Genomic DNA, 26,847 nt, shown 5'->3' on the forward strand with positions numbered 1-26,847 from the left:
CAGCAGTTTGCTCTCCAGATATGTGTACTTGCCTGTAAAACCAAACCATTGTGTACTTGGGGGTTTTACAATGAGAGGAGCATTTTATAACTCCCCTTTTGCAGGCAGAAATGTGCCCCACCCCCCACCCCCCCGTCAAACGCACAGAGAGGATCCAGACAAATTTTTTAAAGGTAACTGCAGGCTTTTGGGTTTTTTTTTTTGGTTTTGCAGCGCTTTTGTGGTAGTGTGTAGGAAGGGCAATCAACTACATGCCGCAGTGGGTTTATGGGAGGCTCTTTGCACCATTTCTCAGTCAGGTGCAGGCAAGTATGGGCATGCACGCCCTAAAAGGAAGTCTCATTGAGAAAGCTCTTTGTTCAAGGCTACAGACACATTGCTCATTGATCCCTGCTGATCAAAAATTCCTCCTTATTCGTGCATTTAAGGGCTCTAACCAGGTATAATAGGTTAGATTGGGTTCTAAATTATACCGATAATAGTCTGAGAGATACATTAAAACTTGGTTTTCTTGCGGAGTGAAGAGCTAATCGTGTCAACGTGAGTCAGTGCCTGTTGCTTGGCAATACATCAGTGGATTGCCGGTACAATTAGTTCTGCTGCAATTTCAAGAGTCTTGCATAAAACGTTAAAAGGCACATCGTGTATTTATGGAATCCTTGAGAATCAGGACATGAGTGTATAATGAAATGACAGCAGAAAACATGGAAGAACATTTCCTCTCCTCTTTGTTCCTGTTGTTTTCTTTTTATTAGCCATGCTACCAGCGTGGCTTTAGGGAACCTGGAGGGGACTTAATTGAACTTAGACTTGCAGTCTGTTTATCGTTTCACTGGAATCTGTGTCTGAATAGCATCACCAGTGCAACAGGGCCCCTTCCTAAGAGGCGCTCTGATAAATTAGGACATTTGTTCATTCTGACCTTATATCCTTGAAAATGCACCCCACGCCCTCACCGTTCTATAATACATTATCTACAGTAGCAACGTTTTCTAGAAAAACAACACGAGTTAACAGTGTGCTCCATGTCTTCAAGGGCCTCTAAACCCGTCTGATATCAAGAGAAACAGATCGAAAATCAAGATATGCAGTTGCAGAGATGGAGACGCAGCAACAAATACTGTAATATGTGAATTGTAGTCTTTTGGTCTGGTGTGTTTTTTAGAGAGAAACGGAGGTTGTGATGCAGATGAACACGATATGTCACGTTTATTGAATGCTCCCTGCCTTTCCCCTACCTACTGCTGTATTGCATTTCCTGCCCTTGCATTTCCAAATCCAATTACTGCTTCAATGAATCATTTTTAACAGAGACTCCAGACTCTGTTCGCTGGTTCACAGACACAAGCAGTTCAGATCCATCCGTTAGCCCTGATGGAGCTGCTTCTCTTTCCTTTTGTGTGCTGCAGGGCATCCAGTGGATAGATTGGTAGTGTTTCAGCAGGGGCTATCTTTAGCCTCCGTGGACCACGTTTAAAGGGAATTCAACGGACATCATCTGCTCAGTCATATGTTTGCTTAAGTTTTTTGAAGGATCATTTTTGAGAGGGCTGAGCCGTTGGCTTGTCCTGAAGCTGAAGTTGTAAAATCTGAGTTTCAACTGACAGTTCTAATGTTAGGCTGACCTATGAGGAATAAGAGAAATAAAGAGCTGGACAAACCACAGTGAATAATCTGGATGTCGAAGTCTCTAGTATCAGCCACAACTCAAGTGTTTGGCGTCCTGAAGTCTATGAAGTCCTTAGACCTTAGTCCTTAGTGAAGACAGTGAGTCCTTAGTGTCTTCACCAAGCTAAGTGGGCCATGCATATTTTATTTCCCAGGTAACACTCTCATACATTTGGCCCTTTAGCATTAAGCATAGCTCTAATGTCATCTTATATTATCTATCCTGCTCTAAAAAGAGCCTAAAAATGAACATTAAGGGAATGTTCATTCAATTTTTTTTAACATATTTGTGCCACCCTTTATGTTCTGCAGATTCAAGAAAGAAATGACGATGACATTATCTATAATTTATCAGAATTTTTTATCCAAATGACCAAAAAAGAACGGTGGGTGTGCTTCTGGTCATACTATTTTTACAAGGCCTCGTTTTAAAAATGAATGACACTCCTCAGCCCTGACGAAGCCTCTTTTTTGCTACTATATCTTCACGTATGAGAGAGGAGTGATTATATAATAATCACTGAAGCTAAAGTGTTATCAATTAAAGGGGCAATATGTAAATGTTTTAGTTGAAAACATTCAAAAATGAGCTCAGATTACCAACAGAATGTTAAGAAATAACAGTTTTGACGTTGTGTCAACGACATCTTTGTATTGTGTTGCAGAGATCTACTGAAGTTAGCATGCTAACCAGCTAGCCCTGGCCCGACCCGTCTCCTACTACCACTCTGTACCTCAAGAGGTGATAGTGAGTCACTGTAGCGTCCAATCTGCCCTCAGTCCAACATGAGAGGATGAAGAAATAGTAACTGTGATTAGGCCATAAACCTGCATAGCCGTCCTCTCTCAGCATCGCTCCTCCACTCTTTCCTCAAGCTGAGCTACTGATGCCACTGCTCCAGCTGCTCTCCCTCTCCCTTGCATTCCTCGTCCCCTACTCCTGCCACAAACCCATCTTCCCTGTCTTTGTGACTGGGCAGGCTGGGCGTGAAATCGTGGTTGTCGGTCTAAAAAAAAAAATCGAAGAATCAGATTGCAAGGTAAACCTGTGAGGAAAACACTATTCCTCAATCCAGGTGCAGGTTTGCTGACATGTCAACAACTACCTTATGCTGAGGTTAGATTTATTCAAGCTAACGTTAGCTCGACGTGAGGGTGAGGGTTGAAACTTGGTTTGTGATTGGCCATGAACTCAGTCCACCAACGCGCATGCAGCACACTCTCATGCACAACCCGAAAGGACAGGTTCGCAGAGAGGGACGGTAAAAACTTTATGGATTTTTTTTTTTTGATGGTCCACCGGCCCACCGATGCCTTGGCCCACTGGGATTTGTCCCAGAATGCCCAATGGACGACTATGGCCAAGGGGAACAGGAGGGAGGAAGGCGGGACCATTGAGTGCATTTCCTTGTTCCTTACAATAGGGATGGACACCCCAGCTTTCTGGTAATATGCCGCCCCTTATTTGTTTGGAGTATGACAGTTGCCCATCCTTAAACATAGCCCCTTCAATTGTCATATTTAAGTGTTCCCAGAATGAGAGACTTTATTTTGATCAAAATTACCACAATAAAACCTTTTTTAACACAGCCATGGTGTCACATGGATTTCATATTGGGTTAGGGATTGTTTCTTTGAGTTTTTTTATTTTTTGTTTTTATTATTTTTTTCATCCTCCTGCTGCTTCTCTTTTTATCACAGGAGACTGGGCGGTAGATTTCCTCCTGGACCTCCTCAGTCTCCCGCAGTGGCCGGAAGGTCGTATCAGTTGTTCATCAGCTCGTCATCACCAGTAATCTGAGCAGCACACAGGTAGATAATGTGCCGTCACTTATTATACATGAGAAATGTGGCGTTAGCATCTGGTGTGCAAAATTTTCTGTTTATAGTTTATCCCTCTAGAAAACATGCTATTTCTACAGTTTAACTATAGGATCATTCTTCTATTCATTGGTAGGTTTATAGGGACCTAGGTATGTTATTTTTTTGTTTATCTCTTACTATAATTCAGTTGGGGATTCCTGTTTTCCTGTGGTAGTCAAGGCCTATTTCATCTTTATGAAATTAGTATTATATTTATTTTCCTAGAAATGGCATCTCGACTAATTTCAGTTGTACGCTTTGCTTACTGCTTGGGTAGTTTAATCTATAACAAAGGATCATCTTTTATTTAAGACATTTATGTATTTTGTATGAAAAAAAAATGTTGATTTGTAAAGTAACAAGTGGCTAAAGATGTCAAATAATTATACTGGAGTAAAAAGTACAACATTTGCATCTGAAATGTAGTGGAGTTAAAGTAAAGTGGTATGTAATGGAAAATACTCGAGTACAAGTAGCCTACCTCGAATTTGTATTTAAGCACAGCACTTGAGTAAATGTACTTAGTGACTCTCCACCACCGCTTGTTATCTTATTCGTGAAGGTAAATGCTGCCTCTTACTGTTATAAACCGTCAATTAAGGCGTGTCTAACTGCTGTAATTACTCAGACAGTCGGTTCAATGCGCTTATGTGACAACTCACCTCAGTCCAGGCAGCAGGACAGTTTTCAGCTGCTGGAAATCATCTGATGGATCAGACCATTCAGGGGGGGTCCAAGAGTTAAGAAGGACACCTTGATCCTGTTATTGCGACTAGAGCCGAGGAGAGAGGTCTCACTGTAGATAAAAGGCGTTGTTTCACGTTTTGAATACGTCTTCGATCGATTACTCAGCCTGTTGTTTACTGGGTAAATGAGTTTCTTTCCGTGCGAAACAGTTGGTACAGCCCGGTTGTCCGGCATGCGGTGTTTCGCTGCGATCGGCGGCGTCAAGTCAAAGAGACTGTAACCGGAAATTGAGTAAGATTGCCTCCAGAATAAAATGCAGTCATTTAAAAAAAAAAGCAATCTAATACTTGAAATTAAACATTTGTTATATAACTGTTGAAAAAAAACATTTTTACCTCTAAACAGTTGTTATTGAAGTGTTCACGTTGTATACAAAGTCCAGAATTAAAAAAAAAAAAAAAAAAAAAAGATGCTTACCGTTGTAAAAAGGATATGGAGAGAAGGGACATTGAAAAAATGAACATAAAGAAAAGTGAAAAAAATTTTCTTATTTGAGGAAAACCCCTAAGGAAATTTATAGAGTTTGTGGTAACCTGTTAGTTTTCATGGAAGTAGCTAATTCAGTTGCTGAGAGAGTCTGTTGAAAAGATTTGTTTAAATTTGTTTTTAATTCCCTTGTGTTTTGGGAGGGGAATAATAACTTGTTATTTGTTTTGTTTTGTTTTGTTTGTGTGTGTTTGTTTCCTGTTGTTTTGGTGGGATGAATTTAAAACATTTTTTTAAAAACAAAGAATTAAAAATAAGGACAATGTTAAAAAGTACAGTTTGTTATCATGTACCAGCGTGTGTATATACAAAGTAATATACAAAGCAAGTACAGAAAAATACAAAGAAGACAACCCCAATAACACATAGGTAAATAAGGTGATAGGGTATAGACTGTACAGATACAGTATATAAATGTAAAATGATTGGGGTGAAAATATAACATTAACATCCATCTCTATGCCCTTTCTTCGATGTTCCACTTAAAGACAGAGAACATCGAGCCCTGACAGCCTTCCCTGTTATGCACAAACCTCGCCTCTGAAGGCATCATAGATCTATTTAGAGGCAATAATAATCATGCTTGATTTGCATATTAACCTTCCGGAGTCTTCATTTTACAATAATGATTTTTTTTATTATGTGTTTGTACATGGTTGTTTGTATGTTGTATTTGTGACTTGCCAAAGGACTTCAGACCAAAACTGGCTTCAAGCTAAATCCCCAAAACATTCAACGGCAATGTTTCATGTCTGATATTATATATGTATGATATCATACAGACACAAAATATTTGTTTTCAGACCTTCCGGACACCTGCTAAACACCATGTTGTCAGAGGTTGCGATCGCTCCATTAAGGTCATGTGTTGACTGAGCTCTCCCAACGGAAACAGGCTGAGGAAGACCGTGACATGCACTCGAAAGCTCCGAAAAAGGGCTAATAACTGCACCCAGAGTTAACGTTGTTGGTTTTTTCTTTTTAATTTTGAAAATCCTTATCGGAAGTGCGGTATGCCATTCTTGGTAACTTGACGTGGCTGACGGGACTCACTGAAGCTTTTTATTCTCACGCTGTACGTTTTCCACCAAAGACCCTCAGACCCGCTGGATTGGACCGACTCTTTAATTTTAAAAAGACACTGACACCAGTCTACTTTAATTTTAACAGTATAGACACCCCCCCCCCCCCCATCCCCGCGCCGTTTTCATCCGGATCCGGTTTTATTTCCACATATATATATATTTCGGTGACTTTTTTCTCCTATTCCGGTTGGATTTACAAAGGGCGTGTTTGGGCGATCTGTACCGGGAGTTTCATCTCCTGTACTTGTGCGACTCTGAGGAATGACAGCAACTGGAAAGGGACTGCGATCCGCCTGAATGGAGACAATGGATTATAAGGAGCTTGGAAATCATTTCGGGGAGAAGCTGACACTAACAGACAAATGTGAGTATCCTGGTCTTAAAAAAAAAAAAAAAAAAGAGGTCACGAATGAGTAGAATCGAGGTGGTGGTGGTGGTGGGGGTTCTGAATATTAATGATACTATTTTCCCGTTTCTCCTCTTAATCTTTTTTGGTTTGGTTTTGTTTTAATAGCACCGGCCACAATGAATCTGTGTCTGTATTTGTTTATGAAACGCACCTTCCTGGGCAGTGAAATGCCTGGACATTTTTTTTTTTTTGGATCCAGCAGCTGCTGTAATGCACCCTATCCGATTTCTCCCACCACAATCGGGGAGAACAGGGTGTTTGTCCGTCCTGGCGACCCGCTGTCATTCCTCCGCACAGGACGGCGGCCGCAGCTTGAACGGGCCGGGGCTCCCGACCGGCAGACACCCTGGAAGTGCTGCGATTGGAGCCGTGGTCTCCATCGCCAAAACGCGCCAGCGGTGCGCAGGGTTGGAGGAGGAGGAGGAGGAGGAGGAGAAGGGGGGGGGGGGGGATTGGCCCGTATAGACAACCGAGGCAGACCTGACACTGGTGCAGATGGTGCAGCTGAAGAGACCCACGGCTCTAACCGCAGCATTACCAAACAGATCCCCGCAGGATAGCCCCTCCATGTGTCTCCCTCTGGCGTAGGGATTCAGCTACTTGCTCAGGAGCACTTCAGCAGCCCAGATGCTGGCAGCCGCGGAGCTGCGGCTCCGCATCTCCGACTGGCGCTCTCTCGCACACCGCAGCCTCTTTGCAGCCGGTCCTGTGGTTCAGAGGAACATTGAATTTCAGTGAAATCCCTGTCGATAGGCACCGGAGAGTCGCGGGTCCCATTTCCCCTTGTGCCGTGACAATACTATGGTGATTGAACAAGGTCGCTTTTCGGTGAAATGTGTCAGCAAAGCCCTGGGAAATGCTGCTCTGCCGATCGGTTGTTTTGATGGGTTTAGCTGTGCTAGTTTTGTCTCAGAAGCCAGCAGAAACATGGAGGACATATAGACCGGGCTGGTACTAACATTGAAACCCCCCCCCCCTCCCATTAAATGTAAAGACACTTGTGAATCAGCTTTATGCAGCAGCCTACACCTCCATCATATACATCCCCCCCTTGACTCGTGTGTAAAACGGTAGAAGGTGACTTTCTGCTCGCTGGGCAGCCCCCCCCGTTTTCTACTTGATGTGGCGAGCGAGGGGGGCGGAGGGAGGAACGTCTGCAGCGGCGCTTCATCGCCGCAAAGCCGGGCCGTCGCGGTGCCGGCTCGCTGCATGTGTGGGTTGTCCGTACGTACCAGTCCACCGGCTGCCGCGGGAGGAAGAGGCGCGACTGCAGCCCCGGTGGAGGCTGGAGTTTTGAGGCCGATACTCGCATCAGTGTGTGGGGATTCAAAAACATTTGATCAGAGTTTATCAGCCGTGGTGATTTGATTTACGCAAACAAGCAATCTTGCTACAGATACTTTAGCTTTATTGCTTCTTTTAAATTGTGATCGAGGTACATACTGAGCGAGACATTTTACGATTGAAAAACCCACTGATCGATTCCTCGGTAGACACAGAAATTGACACAGACATATCTGCAGTAATCTGATGGTGGCGGATAAATTTTGGCCATGGGCCGATTCATCATTGTGGCTGGAATAGCAATCCCCTTAACGAGCAAAAGCCCAAAAAATGCAATACCCGAAATAAAAAGGTCCCTGCTCTTGAACCCCTTTGGTTACAGTCACGATCCTGGTCTCGTCACAAGGAGAACTCTGTGGAGTTCACCATTAACCCCCCCCCCATCAGAATTAGTCTAAAGAGATACCGAGCCAGATTTACAATGGCGCAAACATGCAGGGCTGCGACTAACACTTATTTCCAAAATCGACTAATCTACTGATTATTTGGTCGATTAGTCGTTTGGTTGATAAAACATAAGAAAACATTGGGAAAATGTCCATCGCAGTTCACCAAAACCCGTGCAAGTGTCAGGGCACGGCTTGTTTTATCTGACAAACAGGCAGAAGCCCAAAGATATTCAGTTTACTGTCATGTTAAGACAAGAAAAAAAAGCAGCAATTTATCTCATTTATGTTACAAAATAATTATCGGGGCAGTGATATCGGGACTTTAAAGTGGTTTACATTAGTAGAACTGTGAGGTTTTGTGCTTGTAAATACATAACTTGTCAACTTCTAAGCTGTTAATTCCTCTTGATAGCGTGTTTATTGAAATACTCAACAAGCTTGTATTGTTTTGGAGCGAATCCACCCATCAATAGGCGATCTAGGACGAAAAGCAAAGCATGTTTTGGTTGCAGGCCTTCCAACGGGAGCTCCGGCACGCAGCCGGGTCGATCAACATGTGACGTTATCAGGAATGCTAGACGCCGAAAAAGGCAGGGGCGTTAGATAAACAGAAACATTCTTTCTCTCTGGCTCCTTTCTGAGAGCTTTGAGTCTCATTCTTGTAAAAAAAAAAAAAAATAGAAAAAGAAAGAAAAGATAGAAAGGAAAGCCAACCGGGGCTGTAAGAGGGGATCATCATCCCATAGTGTGATTTATTCAGGTCTGAGGTTGGCAGATCTTTGGTTTTGCCCCTGATGCATGTAGACCGTTCAAATCCCTAACAACCCCCCCCCCCCTTACACACACACACACTTATCCCTCCTGACCTCATCCCTCTGTCATCCCTCATACCCCCTGAAACCAGTCAACCAGCGACATTACGCCACTTAATCAGAGTCTGTTTTTGTGCCTGCTGGTGTTTCCTAGTTGATGTTCCCAGTCAGAGCAGAGAAAAGGCCTGAGCTGGAGTTTTTTTTTTCCATTTTTTTTTTCAATTTGAGGAAACACAGCTCAGCAGCTTCCTTTCTTACTCACTCCGCGAGGGCTGGAGTCAAACCAGGCCTCTCCAAGACATGACATGTTCAAAGACTCTCTGTTTGCAGCTCACAATAGGAGTGGCACTGGCTTCCTTTGCTGAGACAGTTCACATTTTGTGTGTTACAGACTGAAAACCTCTGCACTTCTCTCCATAGGAGTTTAAATTGTGTACATTATAACTCGTTCGTGGTTACATCTGCGCTTATATCGGTTGTGCCACCGTACTAACTTTTTCCCGGCCTCCTTCCTGCAGTCAGAGTTTTAAGTTAAATGCTCCGCTGTGGGTGTAATCATGAGTTGTGGACTCCGTTTGGCCCTGTGAGCTTCCCCAGTCAGGCTGACGTTATGTTCTTGGCAAACCCTCAACTTCGCAGCAAAGCCTGGAAATGAAGATGTTGTCCTAGAGACTTTCCCCCACCGGCTTTCGATTTGCCTCTATCATTAGTCATCCTCCGATATTAAACTCAGAGAAAGAAGTAGCTAACCTTGGTCTGGGGTTTCCAGCCTGTAAACGGAGTTGAATTACTTCCAACAAGGGCTGCAAATAATGATAATTTTCCTAACTGATTGATTTGTTGATTACTTTCTCGATTATCCAGTTAAACATTCTATTGTATTCAATTAACAATGATGTAAAAGCAGCAAATCCTCACATTTCATAAGCCTGGACCAGAGAATTTTCGCCATTTTTGCTTTTTAAATGACTGGATTTATCGGAACGGACAGTTGTTACAATCAATCAAGTAATCAACTAATCGTTTCAGATGTACTTGTATAGACTGTTGGGCAGTTTAATCTATAACAAAGTGTCTTATTGCAAAGCTTCCGAATAAATGTAGTGGAGTAAAAAGTACAATACCTCCCTCTAAAATGTAGTGGAATAGAAGTAGAAAGTGGCATGAAATATACCCAGGTAAAGTACAAATACCTCAGATTTATACTTAAGTACAGTACTTGAGTAAATGTACTTAGCAAACAATGAATTATTTATCAAAATAGTTTCTCTCGATCAACTAAGTGATTAATCGACTTGTTGTTACATCTTAAATTGTTTAATCCTAATTTCTGAATCGCCACAGAGTTGTAAATACTGTTGGATTGGTGGCATCTGAGGGAAAACTCAGAAACCCCAAAGACAAAGCTCCTCTCATCTCCTGCAGTCAGACGGGGCTCAAGTTCTCACAGCTCTGCCAACTGTGTCTCATTTGTGGCCCGGGGGCTCGAATGCTTGTGCACGCCGGTGGGAGGGATGGGTGGGGACGGGATTGGCTAGAATGGCTCTGAGAAAACTGTGGATCCCTGAAGAAGGAGAAGAAGGAAAGAGGAGGAGATTGAGCAGACCAGAGCGCTCTCCTCCTCGCGCTCCACGTCAGCGATCCCAGATGTCATAAATCAGCCATGACGCCGACCGCTTGCACAGGGAAAGGAGGGGAAAGCGCTCTATTCCGCCGCTGAGTATGACGAAAAAAGGAGAACGATGTAGCTTCCTGAGAGTGTATGCACAGATTAGTCATTTTTCCCTTCACATCGGGCATTCAGAAAAAGCAGAAGTCATTGATATTGACAGTCCTTTTCGCAGCATAATCCTTTGAAGGAGCGGTGCGAGGCAGAGAGCCATTGTAGCAACACCTACACTTCGCTACACATCTGCGACTATTTTAGAGCTGAGGTATAGGGAGTAATAAGAAAAAATTATGAGCAGGCCTAAGCTCAGTTTTTTCTGATTCAACAATATGTGCAAGTACTTAACTTTAACCCCTTTTTTGCCATTTCTTTCGATCAGCAAGACATTTCAATCGAAGTTTGACATATGATTTGTTATATTGGGCAGATGCATCAACAAAAGGCCACCCAGCCACGTTTCTAGATTTAAAAAAACTGGAGCATACATTTGCATTAAAGCACAGCCGATCAACTAACTGATGAATCGATTAGTCGACTGACGGAAAATCAGTCGCCAAATATCTGTGATAATCGATTAATCGTTTAAGTCGTTTTTTGCGTCAAAAATGCCAAATATTCGTTTGTTCCAGAATCACATTAGTGTGAATTTGCTGATATTTTTTTGTCTTATTTAAAAGTAAATAAGATAATTTGGAGTTTTAAACTGCTTGTCTGACAAAAACAATGCATTTAAAAAAAAGCTCTGTACTTGAATGTATCTTAAATGTTCAAGCTGAAAATTCACTTTGATGTATTAGACGGAGCCTGCAGTATTGATTGTGTCCTCAGGGCCTTTCCAGCAAACCCAGAGGCACTGCCCATCTCTTCTCTTATTCTGCATCTCAGCCGGGTTTTACTTCTTTTGGGCGCTGGACTGTGTTAAAATTTAATTGATCAAAAGCAGCTGAATTCATCTTTAGTACCTCCGGCAGGGGGTTTGTTGATTTGTTTGTTTGTTTGTCAGCAGGATTACACAGAAAGTACTAAACCGATTTGCACCGAACGTGGCGGAGCGATGGGCCAGGGAAGAACCTATTAAATTTTGGGGTCAGATCCGGATCATTTACAATGAATTCAATTTTTTTTTTTCTGAAGTCTGGTGTATGTTGTTTTACACTGGCCTTGGCGGAGGTCTACGCTCTACTGGGAGGATTTTTCTAGCCCTGTAATAGCAAGACATTTTCTTTCTTTGTATTTGGTATTTTAGCTTCATAGTTCAGCTGTATCCGCTTGGTTCCCGTCCTGTACTTGTCCCTTCTTGCCCATGCAGCCTTGCAACATACACTGGACTGTTTTGTTGATGTGTTACTCCAACCTCAGGGGAATCACTAACAGATGCAGCCCCCCTCTCTTGCTTTGAAGTGTATGTACTTATATGTGTTTGTGTGTGTGTGTGTGTGTGTGTGTGTGGAGATAACGGCCCTGATGTAGCTACATTTGGTGTTCATGCCCACTTAAACTCACAATCACACACATACACGTGTCACTCACCGTACAACAACTCAGTCACAGGACTCACAGGCTCTAATTTTAGAGCAGAGATGAACAGTGCTAACAGACTGTACTGGACTGGACAACAAACTAATAAAAACAAAACAATTGTATGTGATCGGCCATCTTGACTTAAAACAGATATGAGCCATAGTTCCCAAACACGAAAAAATGTGTTAGGATTTGTCGTCATGTGGTGGGTCAGATGCTTTCTTCCTGTCTTCTTTCTTTCTTTCTTTCTTTCCAAACCTCTCCATCTGTTTTTTCTGCTCTCCGGACGGATATTTTTGAAGTGCAGATGAGCAGCATTAAACCGGTTAGAATGCAGGGTCATCTGCTGCACCCAGTCGCCCCGGTGACCTCTGCAGTGAGTCTCCTCACAGTCTCGCCTCACCGCACCGCTTCTTGCGTTACCCACAGCGAGCCGCGGTGACCCCGCGGGCAGCTCACTGTGCCCTTTCATTCCCCCGAAATGATCCTTGAAAAGCCTCTTATCTAAGATGGAAGATGAGGACCAGGCTGCGGCGAAATGCCACTCAGGTTTTCCTCCGTTGGCGCGACGCAGCTTCTGGTTGCCAAATGCGATGTGACTGACTATGAGCTCTGGGGTAAATCACGCAGGGGGCCGTCTCACCTCTGCGAGGCTTCGTCAGTGTCCTTCGGCATGTGGTTTTTCTCCACAGCGAGTGAACAGAATCTGGTGTTTTTCAAACAAAAACCAACACAGTCGACACTGTTGTACTCTCTGCCTCTTGATTTTAGTGATTGTAGCTACTGAATCCACTGCTTCATATCATTTGTGAAATGAAAGCATGGATTAATTCATGCATGTTTAATGTTTTATGCCTGCCTCATGTATTAAAAAGTCTCAAGCTGTTGATACAGAATGCAGAAAGGACATTAAAAAAGGATTATAATTTTTTTCCACCTACATTTTTTATTAATAAAAGATTTTAACATTGAATATTAACATAAAAAAAACAAACCTGTTTGGCAAGTACATTTTCGACAGCAAATCATTGCTGCAGAGTTCAATCCATTTTGTCACCATTTCGAGTCTAGACTGTCAGTTTCTTCTCCAGCTGCAGCTTTTCGCAGCCTCAAGAAGGGCTATAGTGTCTGTTTTTTAGACTTTTCTCCACAATGTGCTAAAACAAAAATGCATCACCCAGCTTTAGCCTCAAACTATGTGTCTTTAACAATTTCAAACTATTCGTCCCATGTCAGGAGCTCTACTTTTCCCCAGTTCCTCAGAGTAGCGTTTTCACTTTCTATTAATAGTTATTATTATAATCAGGGCTGAATCATTTTCATTCTCGATTCATTAATAAAGAATTGTTTGGTCTATATAATGTCAGAAAACTATGAAAAAAGCCCATCACTATTTAACAGAGCCGAAGTTGACATATTTAAATGAACTGTTTTGTCTGACCAATGGTCAATAACCCAAAGATATTCAGTTTATTATCATCATTATAAGTAAATCCCCAAATATTCACATTTTAGAAACTGGCTTCAGTGAGTTTTTGGGCATTTCTGCTAAAAAAAAATACTTACTACTTTCCAAAGTGTTGCCAATTTACTTTCTATCTAATTTTAACTAACAGTCTATCAGAAATTATGCCTTCGTGGAGATAAAGCATTATATGAACTGCCTCATCCAGCTTTCACAGTGTCATTTGTAGACCCGACGTGATCAGGCTAAACGCACTGGCGGCCGCTCGCAGCACTGAAACCAGACCTCAGCTGAGATTAAACTTAGTCGATCATCACGCCTCACCGCGCTGCCAGGTCAACATTAGTCAGCCACTTACAGTTATGCCCTACTTTATGAGTCCAAACCAAGAGTGTTGTGGGGCAGCTGAGGTCTATAAACACTTGGGTTGACTCGATTCTGATGTTTCCATCAGAAGTTTCCGTCATAAAAAGAATATCGAGACTTTGTTTCCATTAAAAATTGCTAGCAAGTTCTTAGTTAGAGTCATATATCAGGGGTAGGAGTACACTCCGTATTCTTGGCCAGGTCACTCTTGAAAAATAGATTTGAATATCAAAAAGACCTTAGCTTGGTTAAATACAGGGAAAAAGAAAAATGAAAATAAAAAGACTAGATGTAATTAGGAGTGTTGCTACTTTGTAAGAACATTTGTCAGAGGTCTTTCGCCCGAACAGCTGCCAGTGGCGAACAGAGTGGTGAGCGCGAACAAAAACAGAAAAGTTGCTGGCCAGAAAAAAACCAAAACAAGGAGCTGAAAGACCCTAAAACGTTGCATAGTGCCGAGAGGCACTACGGGGTTGGGTGATAATTATTTGTAAATTCGTCACCACGAGCAACCCCTTTCAAATTACACGCAATCATTTTGTCCATTGTTAATGAAAAAAATATCGATCACCGCAGCTTTAACAAAATAGTCTAAAACTGTCAAAATTATGATTTGTGGCAAGAGTCAGACAAAAGATCCACACACTGTACTGACAGCAGTGTGTGGACACGATATTTAAATGTTTGTCCCATACATGGGAGTATCAAAGAGCGTCTCCATCCACCTGTTTCATATGCACTTCTTCAATTAGCGCTTATGCATAAATGTCAACTGGAGCTTCTATGTCATCTTGTTGTGCCTGCTTCCTCTGCGATCACTTAATTGTACCTGAGTGGAGAAATAGTTCCACCAGCTGTTTAGCTTGATTAACAAACTTGCATAACGCTAGTGGATGGAAATGCACGTTAATTTGCATTTTTCTTTTGCCAAATTTCTCCAAATTTGGTTAAAATTAGCGATTAAATTTGGATGGAAGCCCGACTTCAGATAGCGTTGTCCAGCTATGCTGTGATCGGTCCAGTCTCAGAGGAGATTTTCAGCTGCGCAGATCACGACCACCTGAGTGATGAACGTGTTTTTTGTCTATATAATGCTTGCTCTGCTATGTGGTATTTGACACCTATGCCTGACAAAAGACTGAAACTTTGCTCTGTTAAACTGAATTTTCCTAGGAGCCGTCAGTGCAGTGTGCGGATCTGTTGTCCAACTTTTGCTTTCAATTCGTTTTTTGATCCGGCGCCTGTTTTTTTTTTTTTTTTTAGATGTGTGTGCACATTTTGGTCAGTGCCAAGTCTTAGTGCTATATTTATTTCTTTTATGGTTTTTATCGTTCCCTCTCTTTTTCCTCTGTGTTGCTCTTAAAGCAGTAGCCGTACATCTGTTTGGCCTTTCACATCTTATGTTTCCGAGGCAACAGATGAAAATGGCAGACCAGCAGTTTAGGCTTGTACCCTACAACCTCATAGAGTGTGCGGTAATAAGAGAGTGAGTAGGTCTGGCGCAGCTCTATAGTTACTGCCCAGCTCATTCTCTTCTTCCTTTTGCCTTCAGCCTAAATAGAAACATACCTTGTGTTTACTCGTGCTTATTTACATCATGTGCCTTTAGTCAAGCGTTGCTATGTCGTTGAGCCCTAAGGATGAGGTCATGGCTGAGGAAGTAAAACTCCCTGACCACAGCCTTAGTCACAACAATCCATGCCTCTGCTTTTTTCCTCTCTCTCACTGTAAAGCTTTTCTCAGCTTTAAAAAAACAAAAAATCTTTTCTCTTTTCTTTCTCGTAACCTTTGACCTTATTTTTAGTATCAACCTTGAGCTGCTGGATAAAGAAGAGGGGAAAAAGTGAATAATAGATGATCTATATATGATTCAGGCTTGGCTCTGTTTTATGTCTTTGTGACTGGGTAACCCACTTCTTTGTGGTTAAAAGCATCCAAAGATCCCTCCGGTTTACAGAGGAGTAACATCCTGTCGCCTTCCACCGTGCCAATTCTGACTGAATCTAAGGTAGCTCTTACTTTAAAACCCCTACTGTCTCTGTAGCACTTGATTAATATCTTTAATAGCTTGTCCTGTTTTTTTTTTTGTTATGTTTTTTTTTACTGCGTTCACTGGCAGTGTATGGGTTGGATGAGAAAATGTTCCATCAAACTGATGTTTACTATCATAATCCAGCGTTTCGTGTCCTGATCAGTCACGTTTTTGGTTGTTTGGAGCCATAAGATAAATCACTTGGATTTGTATTAAAGAGTCTTTTCATCCAATTTGCATCTAGTCCTTTTATACAATTTTTTTTTTTTTTTAAATTTACTTCCAGTCATACAGATAGTTTTGGCTTTGAGAAGTCCGTCTCAGTTTTCTGCTAGCTCCTGTACCATGAAGTTGAAAGGAGTTTAATTTTCATTTCTCAAACTGCATTGGAAAAATGACATTTGAGAAATTAATTTTTCAATTCCAAAAAAAAAAATAAAATATCCTGGTCACTCTTGATAATCCTCAGATCACTGTTTTCACAGTTTTCTTTGGAAATGCTCTGTTACTGTTGAAACACATTTTTCCCCCCCTATGAAATATAAGTTGAATTCATAAGCATCAACCCACATCTTTGCAAATCAGTAGACTCCAGGGGTTTTTGGCCAACGCCATACTGGTTAGTTGGTTTTGACCAGTAGCTAATGGTGGCTAACGTTAGCAAACTTAAGACAGATATTGCTGTGTAACTGACCGTAGCATTATCATTAACTAACTACATTATCATGTGGTCTTACAGGTTACGTGACCTGTAACACCCACCGTATTAATCTAACTACCGTGTTGCTTTTCTATGGTTATGTTAGAATGAACAAATTTTGATTAAATCTTTCAGAAATAAAAAAACAATGTAAATAATACTTGGGCTGATGAGCTCTACCATGCAATACTTGAGCAATGCTGCTGCTTTATTTTCATATCTCCTATGGATCGTCATGGTGAGGACGTTGAATTTAGCTTTAGCCTCAGTCTTTCGGCACGATATCTTGCATGTAATCATTACGTACATGTGTGAGACCCCTGTTACAAGCTTTTAAATTTAAAACCACTCAGCCGCAAACCTGTGTCAAAAGTGTCTGCTAGCAACAGTCCTCGTTTCGGGTTACGAAATCCGTGGTCGTTGGCTAGAGACGGGAAGCCCGCTTTGTCGTACTTCTGGGTGAAACCAAAGGCATGTTGTTTCAAACGCTGCTGAGAATTTCAACGGTATATCGACCACATTTATCATTTTAAATGTGCCGTGTGACGGTGGAAAACCTGACAGACATAAGAGTGGTGCCGCTTAGCAGACGCTCGGTTCACTTCTAAGCCAGACTTGCACAATCAAGAGAAAAAACACAGCAGGCTCCAAAACAGCTGACGCACTAGTTTTAGAGTGATTGGTCTGTAATTGAGACCTAGCTTTATCATAAAGGTTTGTCTTCTTTCATCATTGTAGACAAGCGGCGTTTCTCCTTCTGTGACAGTGATTAGTAGCTCTGCTTGCTGTTGCTGCTTGTTGCTGGGACCTGGAACTCATTAGAAACACAGCTGTTGGTCTGGTGACCTCTCAAGGCGTAATGGGAGAGACTGGGGGTCAAAGGTTCATGCAGCATTTGTTTGTGAGGCCTGAAGTTTTCCTGTGCACTCAGAGGAAGTTGGGTCGTTGACATTTTGTTTGGGGGCTTTTTTTTTGCATCACGTATGCTTGATTTTAGACTCAGTGACCTTTTGGTTTACTTGGTTTTATTGTTTTTGTTGTGTGATGAAGCTGGGAAAGTAGATTTTGAGCTTAGTACAATGGACAACAGATACAATTTTTTTTTTTTTTAATTTACTTCCAGTCATACAGATAGTTTTGGCTTTGAGAAGTCCGTCTCAGTTTTCTGCCGCAGCTCCTGTACCATGAAGTTGAAAGGAGTTTAATTTTCATTTCTCAAACTGCATTGGAAAAATGACATTCGAGAAATTAATTCAGCAATGCGTCTTTCCAAAAAAAAAAAAAAAAAATATCCTGGTCACTCTTGATAATCCTCAGATCACTGTTTTCACAGTTTTCTTTGGAAATGCTCTGTTACTGTTGAAACACATTTCCCCCCTATGAAATATAAGTTGAATTCATAAGCATCAACCAACATCTTTGCAAATCAGTAGACTCCAGGGGTTTTTGGCCAACGCCATACTGGTTAGTTGGTTTTGACCAGTAGCTAATGGTGGCTAACGTTAGCAAACTTAAGACAGATATTGCTGTGTAACTGACCGTAGCATTATCATTAACTAACTACATTATCATGTGGTCTTACAGGTTACGTGACCTGTAACACCCACCGTATTAATCTAACTACCGTGTTGCTTTTCTATGGTTATGTTAGAATGAACAAATTTTGATTAAATCTTTCAGAAATAAAAAAACAATGTAAATAATACTTGGGCTGATGAGCTCTACCATGCAATACTTGAGCAATGCTGCTGCTTTATTTTCATATCTCCTATGGATCGTCATGGTGAGGACGTTGAATTTAGCTTTAGCCTCAGTCTTTCGGCACGATATCTTGCATGTAATCATTACGTACATGTGTGAGACCCCTGTTACAAGCTTTTAAATTTAAAACCACTCAGCCGCAAACCTGTGTCAAAAGTGTCTGCTAGCAACAGTCCTCGTTTCGGGTTACGAAATCCGTGGTCGTTGGCTAGAGACGGGAAGCCCGCTTTGTCGTACTTCTGGGTGAAACCAAAGGCATGTTGTTTCAAACGCTGCTGAGAATTTCAACGGTATATCGACCACATTTATCATTTTAAATGTGCCGTGTGACGGTGGAAAACCTGACAGACATAAGAGTGGTGTCGCTTAGCAGACGCTCGGTTCACTTCTAAGCCAGACTTGCACAATCAAGAGAAAAAACACAGCAGGCTCCAAAACAGCTGACGCACTAGTTTTAGAGTGATTGGTCTGTAATTGAGACCTAGCTTTATCATAAAGGTTTGTCTTCTTTCATCATTGTAGACAAGCGGCGTTTCTCCTTCTGTGACAGTGATTAGTAGCTCTGCTTGCTGTTGCTGCTTGTTGCTGGGACCTGGAACTCATTAGAAACACAGCTGTTGGTCTGGTGACCTCTCAAGGCGTAATGGGAGAGACTGGGGGGGGGTCAAAGGTTCATGCAGCATTTGTTTGTGAGGCCTGAAGTTTTCCTGTGCCCTCAGAGGAAGTTGGGTCGTTGACATTTTGTTTGGGGGCTTTTTTTTTTGCATCACGTATGCTTGATTTTAGACTCAGTGACCTTTTGGTTTACTTGGTTTTATTGTTTTTTGTTGTGTGATGAAGCTGGGAAAGTAGATTTTGAGCTTAGTACAATGGACAACAGATACATTTTTTTTTTTACCTTTGTTAAGGGGAAAACTTTTATATTTACATTTCACCCACACTCAGCTCTCCTGACACCCGAGCTAGAGGCGTGTGTTTTTTCTTTTGTTGCTCTCAGCACCAAAGTCTCAGGAATGTTCTTCCTCTGCTTCTCCCTCGGGCGTGGATGCTTGTTGCCCACGAGCGTTTCCTTTTTTTTTCCCTCTATGCACAGAGGAAAAGGTGGCGGAGGTGTCCATCAAAGGCACGTGTGCTCCTTGACACTTAGCGAAATGTCTGTTTTTGCTTGTAATATTGCAAATTTCTAGAGTCAGTAAAAACAATGAGATTTTTTATCCTGTTCCCCTTAGTAAACCTAGCGCGTTTGATCTCTGCCCTTTTTGGATGTTTTTGTCCAGGTCCCTTTAACTCCTTGGCAGATGCAGACTGGGCAGACACAGAAAAGATACACATTTGCTGCATAAACATGTGCAAGGAAAATGTGGATGCCAGGGATTCCTGAGGTCGGCCTGACCCAGATCCAACATGTCCCACTCATCACAAAGACACGCACACGCGCGCGCACACACACACACACGCACACGCACACACACGCACACACACGCACGCATTCACAGTCTCTCATGCACATTATTTCAAACAATAGAGTGTGACCTGCTTCGCATGGGGTTGTGCCCCCCTCCACCTTTCAAAAAAGACTGATTAAAATTGATGTAATTGATATTACAGTATGGAATTAGTTTGTTTTTTTTTATAACATACACACAAATTCCCAGCAGCTGCAGGCACATGTAAACAGGGAGGGAAAGTGCGATGTAATTTAATTTCACAATCTCATGTTCATATTGAAGTTAGCAGCTTTGCTAATACAAAAATTACAACATATAACGTAGTTATTCTGCGCTCAAGTAGTTTGGCATTGATTGTAGCGATGGGGAAGATTTCCATGTTTGCAGCTTGCACGCATTCATGTCATCGGACAAGTGATCGTGTTCATCTGATGGTTAAAAGTAGAGATTGATGACAATATAGTTTAACTAGGCTGATATGAGGCATCTGTATTTGTTATTTGTGTTATCAAGCACCAGGTTGGATCTATTTTAAGCTTTCAGAAAAAGCAGAGTTTGCCAGTCACATTAACAAACTGAATGTTGGTGTGAACAGTATTCACAAGCTGGAAACTGCTAATTTTGGTAACTTTAATATGCCATGAACATGGCATGAAGGTTTCTTTTGGAAAGGAAAGGAGGAGGGAGGGAGCCAGGAATTGAACAGGGGTTGTTGAAATCAAGCCGTACGTCACCATTTCAATCATCAGGCCTACACAGCACTTCTTTAGGGTGTAGTTTTTTACTTTGTGGATGAGCTGTTTGTCGCTTCCAGCAACTGAGCTCAGATAAACTAATCTCAGTCGCCTAACATACCTCTGAACTGCATGTGGAGGCATTAAAAATTCATCCGAGTTTGTCAGACTGTTGTTTGACGTGGTAAGATAAATAGTGAGACCGTCTTTTTTTTGTGAATATGCCCATGATATAACAGTCTAACTAGATATAACGCAGGGAGATCGACAACTGCTGCCACCCACCACCCACGGCTGAGGGTGCGTCCATTGTCTTGGCGGCCTAGTGCGGTTTATTCTATGCCATCATGGCTGTAGCAGTTTTCGTTTACAAGTGAATCTCAAAGTCTTAAGCCTCCTAGATTCCCCTTAGTAAGTGAATGAGAGGCAGCAGCTTGCTCTGTGTCTCTGTACATGTCTCTGACCTATGTGGATGCTGGTTAATTAAAGGGAAAATACACCCCAAAACTTAACCTAACACAAAAGCAAGTATGTATTTTGCATTTCTGGGACTTTGTTTTTCGTTTTTTTTGTTTTGTTTTCGTAGATACTGGAAAACTGTTCTCAGGAGCATTTAAAGGGGGGTTCTGGGAAATGCAGTGCTTTACTAACTGAAGTACAATACCAATCTCTCTCAGCTGTCAGAGAAAGCAGAGATTGTGTTTTTCATGTATCACAAGGCATCTAAATCTACTGTAGCCAAGTGTGCTTTCAGTTTGGCAGGTTACCAGCTCTCCTTTGGACGTTCTACCCTGTATTTTGTTATTGGTTAAAGCAGTTTTTTATGCCAGAATGGATTTGGATTTTACCAGGCAATGCAGCTAACACACAAACAAAGTAAAGTTTCCTGGCCTGCCTGTGCGGTCAATCTGGTGCACCACGTGCTGCAGTGTGCGGTCTCCGTGCCGTCCTAAGGTGCCTCGACAGAAGCCAGCCCCTTTTATGGCCGACATTCTCAGTATGGTGCTTATCGCTATTTATAAACGCGGAGCCTGTCACAGTGGCACAGAAACCCGAGATGGCTGCGGAGGGTCGAGGAGCCGAGGGAGGGAGGGAGGGAGCGAACGAGGGGCCGAGCATCATGCTGAATTGGGGTTTCTGTGTTAAATGGAGCCTGTCACATGAAGGGCTGGTCACATACGATAAGATGCACTTTACGACTGGACGAAGAGCTCACGTTTCTGAAAGGCTGTTTATTGTTGATGCAGGAACACCATTTGAAAAACCCGATCATTAATATCAAGCCTGCATATTTCAATTAATGTTTTATCCCATATCATAATTTTAGTTTTCACAAGTAATACAAAGTAGTTGTTGGTATATTTTTGAAATTCTGAATTTCACCTTGAATGTAGTATAGCAGTTGATATAAGATGTAGTTATTATCAATGGGACATTCTGAGCCTCAGTAATGTCTGTAATGTAAACAGAAGGTATAATGTTGCCATGGATTCAGTGAGCTATGTGCTGTTACAACACTAGGCCCACTCATTTTAGCCCCGTATCTGCTTACATTTGGGCAAAACAGCGCCATTAAAAGTACGACAAATTCACTGTCAGCACCTAGCCTTTGCAACATACTCATTGATCGACTGACATCTATCGCTGGATTACGCCGATTAGTGACGAAAACTTAAAAAGGTGAGGATTTTCCGCCAAGTTCTGGACTTACGGGGACCGTTTTTATTGGATGATGTTTGTTTGTGATGGACATTGGACACAATAACATCCCAGGGGAGTTTAAGCCACACTGAATCTAAAAAGATGTGGATCATGTCTGTGTTTGTAGATTTGACTGAGGTATGGACCCTGAGAAGGAGTGCGATTTTTGGCACGAATCGCAGCAACTGAATACTAAGGATTTTAAAGTGACTTAATTTCCCCCCTTGAGATGTGTGTGTTGGTAAATGGCACAAATGACAAAAACTAACTTCCCATGTTTTTAAAACACCGGCATACACCTGTACCTCTGATCCAGACGATTAAACGTAATTGATAACTGTGAACATAATATTTGGTGAAAAAAATAGAAGGATTTTCATTCTTAGTCATGAAGCCTTTTCAGATCGTTTAGTGAAAAATTTCTTTTCATGTCGTTCACTGATGATCTGGGGCTCGTTTCTGTGCGTCTTTGTCCACCCCTTAAAGTCAAACTATGCAGCCATTGCCGGACAGCAGCCACTGTGGGCACGAATGGCAATTAGATTATAAGATTAGATGATAAGACACTAAATGCTAATATATAAATAGTGTCTACATACAGTAGTTAAATAGCAGCATAAGTAGAGAAGTGAGTCATGAAGAAAGAGTCACAAGATCAGTGAACTGACTCAGTAGTGCTAGTTACTCAGCAGTGTCTATCTACAGTTTGTCTTTTCTAAAGCTAAAGGTCACAACAGGCCAAGTAAGACCGTAGCAGTAAAGCCCCCGAGTGTATTGAACTGAGCAGGGCTGCGTTTTATTGCTCATGAAATCAATTTTTCATTTGTAAGAGGGAGAATATGCAGTTTCCTCTTTCAAAGGTTTATACTGTAGTCTTGCTTTAGCACGACTCCTATCACCACTCCTCTCTAGGGATTTAAGAGAGCACACAACAACAAACACGCCCGTGCAGTACTTATGAAAATAGCTAGTTGGAGTCAGCTCGGCAACAAAAACCAGAGTCATATGAGGGATTTTTGTCCTCTGTCTTTGTTTTTCTGTAGTTTTGTTTTTCCTGCAACGTGGTTATGGTTTACGTGCAGATTAGGCATCAGAGACATCAAGATACGGTACAAAAAAACTTTTATTTCTTAGATTTCCACTCATAATAAGACAGTGAGTCCTCGTTGTTTCGTCTTCCTTTTTTACAGTATATACACCATTCATTCAAGGATCAGATTGTACTCAGAAATCACGTTTCTACCATCCTAATCAACCAATGACGGGAACCAAAACACGGGAAATAAATATCCATGAAATAAAACCATAGATAAAGACAACAGAAAAACCGAACTTCACTATAAAAACTGTTTAAACAGTGACAGGGTAAAAACAAAACACTCCAACCACAGGATAAAAACAAACTAAGATGAAAACTGCAGGAAAACTGCATGGAAGTCCTCCTGGCAATTTTCTGGCTGTTGTCGAGCTTCAGCTCAAATCTCTTCTCTAGATTTTTACTTTACTGGTCTGGTGTTACGTGCGTCATCTTTTTCTGCCTGTGCTATGGTGGCAGTGTGATCAGCGCCACTCGTTAATATGCTCTTTGGAGTGTCTGACCTGACCTGCCAGTCTTTCAGCTACAATACTGCTCTGTATACAATACTGTACTGTTTTTCAAGTCTAGGAATTCAAGTGGTCTTAGTCATCGTGATCGTTCCTTATTTTGCTCTCTTACCCTTTCTCTTACAGCCATATAAGGCTGGTAAACTGATCAAATTCACAAAGTCAGCCGCACTTGGTGAACAAGTAATCTTCTCGAGTAAGGAGGAGCACTGCAATCCTCTTTTTGCCAAATCCTAATCCTTTTTTTCAACATCGGGTAGTAGTAGTGCCATCCTGACTGAACATGATCCTGCATCTTTTTTCCTTAAAGTTGCTCTCACGGGGCCGTGATTCGCGTCCTATTATTCCTCCATTAGTATTCCGTAGTGCAGCCTGTGCATTAAGCTCTGTGCTGAAGTACAGTGGGGGCAGTTGGAGAGGAGCCCAGTGTTAATCTGTGATTTATGTGGTTCGGTGAGCGTTTGGACGGGCCCGAGGAGAGCGTCACGCTCCATCTGCCCATTGTTGGCTGAGTCGAGTGGAGAGCTGGCCTCCCGCCTCCAGCCTCTCACCTTCCTACCTCACTATCTGTGAGCTCCCGGCTCATTATTTCCCCAGCTCTGTGCCTTGCTGTTCCTGTCTTTATCTCTCCTCCTTTTTGTCTTTTTAATTCCTTAACTCCCTTTTTTCTCCTCTTTCATTACAAAAACAGCTTGCTGCACCATTTTTTTTCTGCTCTCTCATTGTACTCCAGCTCTCTTTTCTCCATAAATCTCCTTTCTCCCTCTTCACATGTCCTTGTAGAAGAGCACCGATTGTCCCTTCTCCTCCGTCCCGCTCCTTCTCACTCCCTGTCCTCCCTCCATGCGTCACTGCAGCTCTGTCCTGCTTGTCACCGACTTCCCCAGTGAGACAGAGAGGGTTGAGGGAGGGAGGGACTCGGACAAGCAGCAGCTGAGCAGAGGAACTCAGCGACAATATCAGCAGGACGGCCGGGTGTGAAAACAAAGTCAGAGCAGGGATTAAAACAGGATGTGTTTTGTGGCATTTTTGCGACCTCTTTGTCACCACTCATAAAGGTCAGAGGTCAGGAAGTCTGGCCTATTGACTGGATCTGTGCGGAGGCATGAATGGTGCTCGTGTAAGGAAGTTTTTAAAGAATCAGAGATGCTTATGTTGTATAAAACATGATATTAAATTTAGGTCTGCAACTGATGTGTATTTTCTTTTTCATTTATTCTGTTAATTATCATTTTTTCGATTCATTGCGTATAGGGGTGCGCCACCAGTTCTACATGTTATAGTCACATTTCTAGTCAGATGCCACGGGATACGACACAGCCCTTTAAGAAACAGTCTTCTGTTGTTCTAGAGGGTCGTAGTCAAGTCAGAGGAAATTTATTAAGAGAAAGAGTCTGGGATTGATAACGACACATTTTTAAAACTAGAGCCTGCACTAAAAGGTACGGGCGTTTTGAGAGAGCAATGTGTGTCAGAGTGCGATGTGTACGTAAGTGTATGTATGGCGGAAGTATTAGGCCGTGCGAAGATGAGCACATTCACCAGGGAGGCAGAGTCTAATCTAGTGCTATTGAGGCGCATTATTGGAACTGTAGTGTTTTTGGATCATGACTGACACAGTGGTCTAAAGTCAGGATATCTTCTTTTCTTCTTACTCTGTCGCTCGCAATTTCGACAACCTTATGGAAATACAATACTGAATGGCCTTAAGCACTACTTTAACTGTCTATAACAGTCTATGAAATGTCAGTAACTGGTGAAATCGCAATTTCCCAGAGCCCAACGTGCTTGTTTTGTCCGACCAACAGTGCAAAACCCAAAGATATTCAATGACATAAAACAGAGAAAAAAGCAGAAACCAGGAAATGTTTGACATTTTCACTTAAAAATGACTTAAACAGTTACTTAATTCTGAAACTTTTTGTTGATGGATTTTCAGTGGCTAAATATCCTGTATCTAAACAACTGGTAATGTTGAGTCAAAGGTATAGTCTTCACACACCCTGAAAATCTCACAGTCCTCGTCTGGAACATTTTTTGTGCCACGGTGAAGCCGAGGGATTTATAGATCATTTAGGAGGCTCCGTCGGGATAATTAAGCAAATCTAGCATTAATTATTCCCATGATAATGACTATGTAAGCATTTCTTCTTTTTAGGGACGCAAGTTAATTAATGATTTTACACAATCTCCAATGTTTTCATCTCCCCTTACAGGAAAAAATCAATGTGCATCTTAGCCTCTCCATCTTTTTCATTTTACTGTTAATCTGTTGCTTCGACTTAACGCCGCAATAGAAAACCTGGATTTATTCCCACGCTGTTCATCTCGCCTACTGCTGGTGTGTTAAACGCTGTTGACAGGAGGCTTCTTCTCTGCAGGACTCGGCAACCTTCGGGGGGGGGGGGGGTGCAGCATCCTGCTACACATCGACAAGATGTGAGAGAGATGTTAATGAATTCTAATGAGGCAAGACTGTTGTGATAATTAAGCCACCGCAGGCTTTACAGGTTTATAGTAAGGATGTGCCAGCAGTGGAGGTAGAGAAGAAAGTCAGTAGCTTTTATCGGAAGTGTCGCCTTGGAGACGGCGCACTGATTACGAATGAGACAAGAGCAAGACGTCACAAATCAGATAAAAAGCACCAGCGACAGGACACATGGAATACGTGATATTTGTTACTGTACTAATCTAGCTGTCTTTTTTTCTCTTTCCGTCCTGCAGCTCTGCCCCTGCAGCCAGAGTCTCAGTCCATCCAGACTGGGGACAAGTCTTTGGGGAAAGACCTCATGACACCAGACGACTCAGCCATCACAGACCTCTCTCCTAAAACAGACTCCAGCACAAAAACCGAGACGCCCACCCAGACAGATGACTCCTCCAAGGCAGATGTCAGGCCATCCACCCCGGGCACCGGCAGCAGCCCTCAGCCCAAGAAAGGTAGAGTTACGGATGTCTGACTTTGGTACGTGGATGAATCTGGCGAGATCCGAAGTGGTCTCTTCGGCATTCCTCGGTGTGCAGGCTGCAGTTCGGCATTTA

The 26,847-nt window shown here is 42.2% G+C and overlaps 1 protein-coding gene across 5 annotated transcripts in view; it reads left to right on the forward strand.

Moving 5' to 3' along the window:
- Positions 1-5,850: 5,850 nt before the first annotated feature.
- LOC120786306 (MAP7 domain-containing protein 1-like) overlaps positions 5,851-26,847 on the forward strand; it is a 48,679-nt gene continuing 27,682 nt past the window's right edge. For 3 of the 5 annotated variants that reach the window (XM_040121683.1, XM_040121681.1, XM_040121684.1), the window contains exons 1-2: positions 5,852-6,213; positions 26,530-26,745. In XM_040121683.1, the coding sequence (XP_039977617.1) occupies positions 6,147-6,213; positions 26,530-26,745 (283 nt within the window). In that variant the 5' untranslated portion in view covers positions 5,852-6,146. Of the gene's footprint in view, positions 6,214-26,529; positions 26,746-26,847 lie in introns of all 5 variants that reach the window. The other 2 variants (XM_040121680.1, XM_040121682.1) reach the window with 1 other exon arrangement.

Source organism: Xiphias gladius, chromosome 24 (assembly GCF_016859285.1).
Source record: "Xiphias gladius isolate SHS-SW01 ecotype Sanya breed wild chromosome 24, ASM1685928v1, whole genome shotgun sequence".
NCBI classification, from domain to species: domain Eukaryota; kingdom Metazoa; phylum Chordata; class Actinopteri; order Istiophoriformes; family Xiphiidae; genus Xiphias; species Xiphias gladius.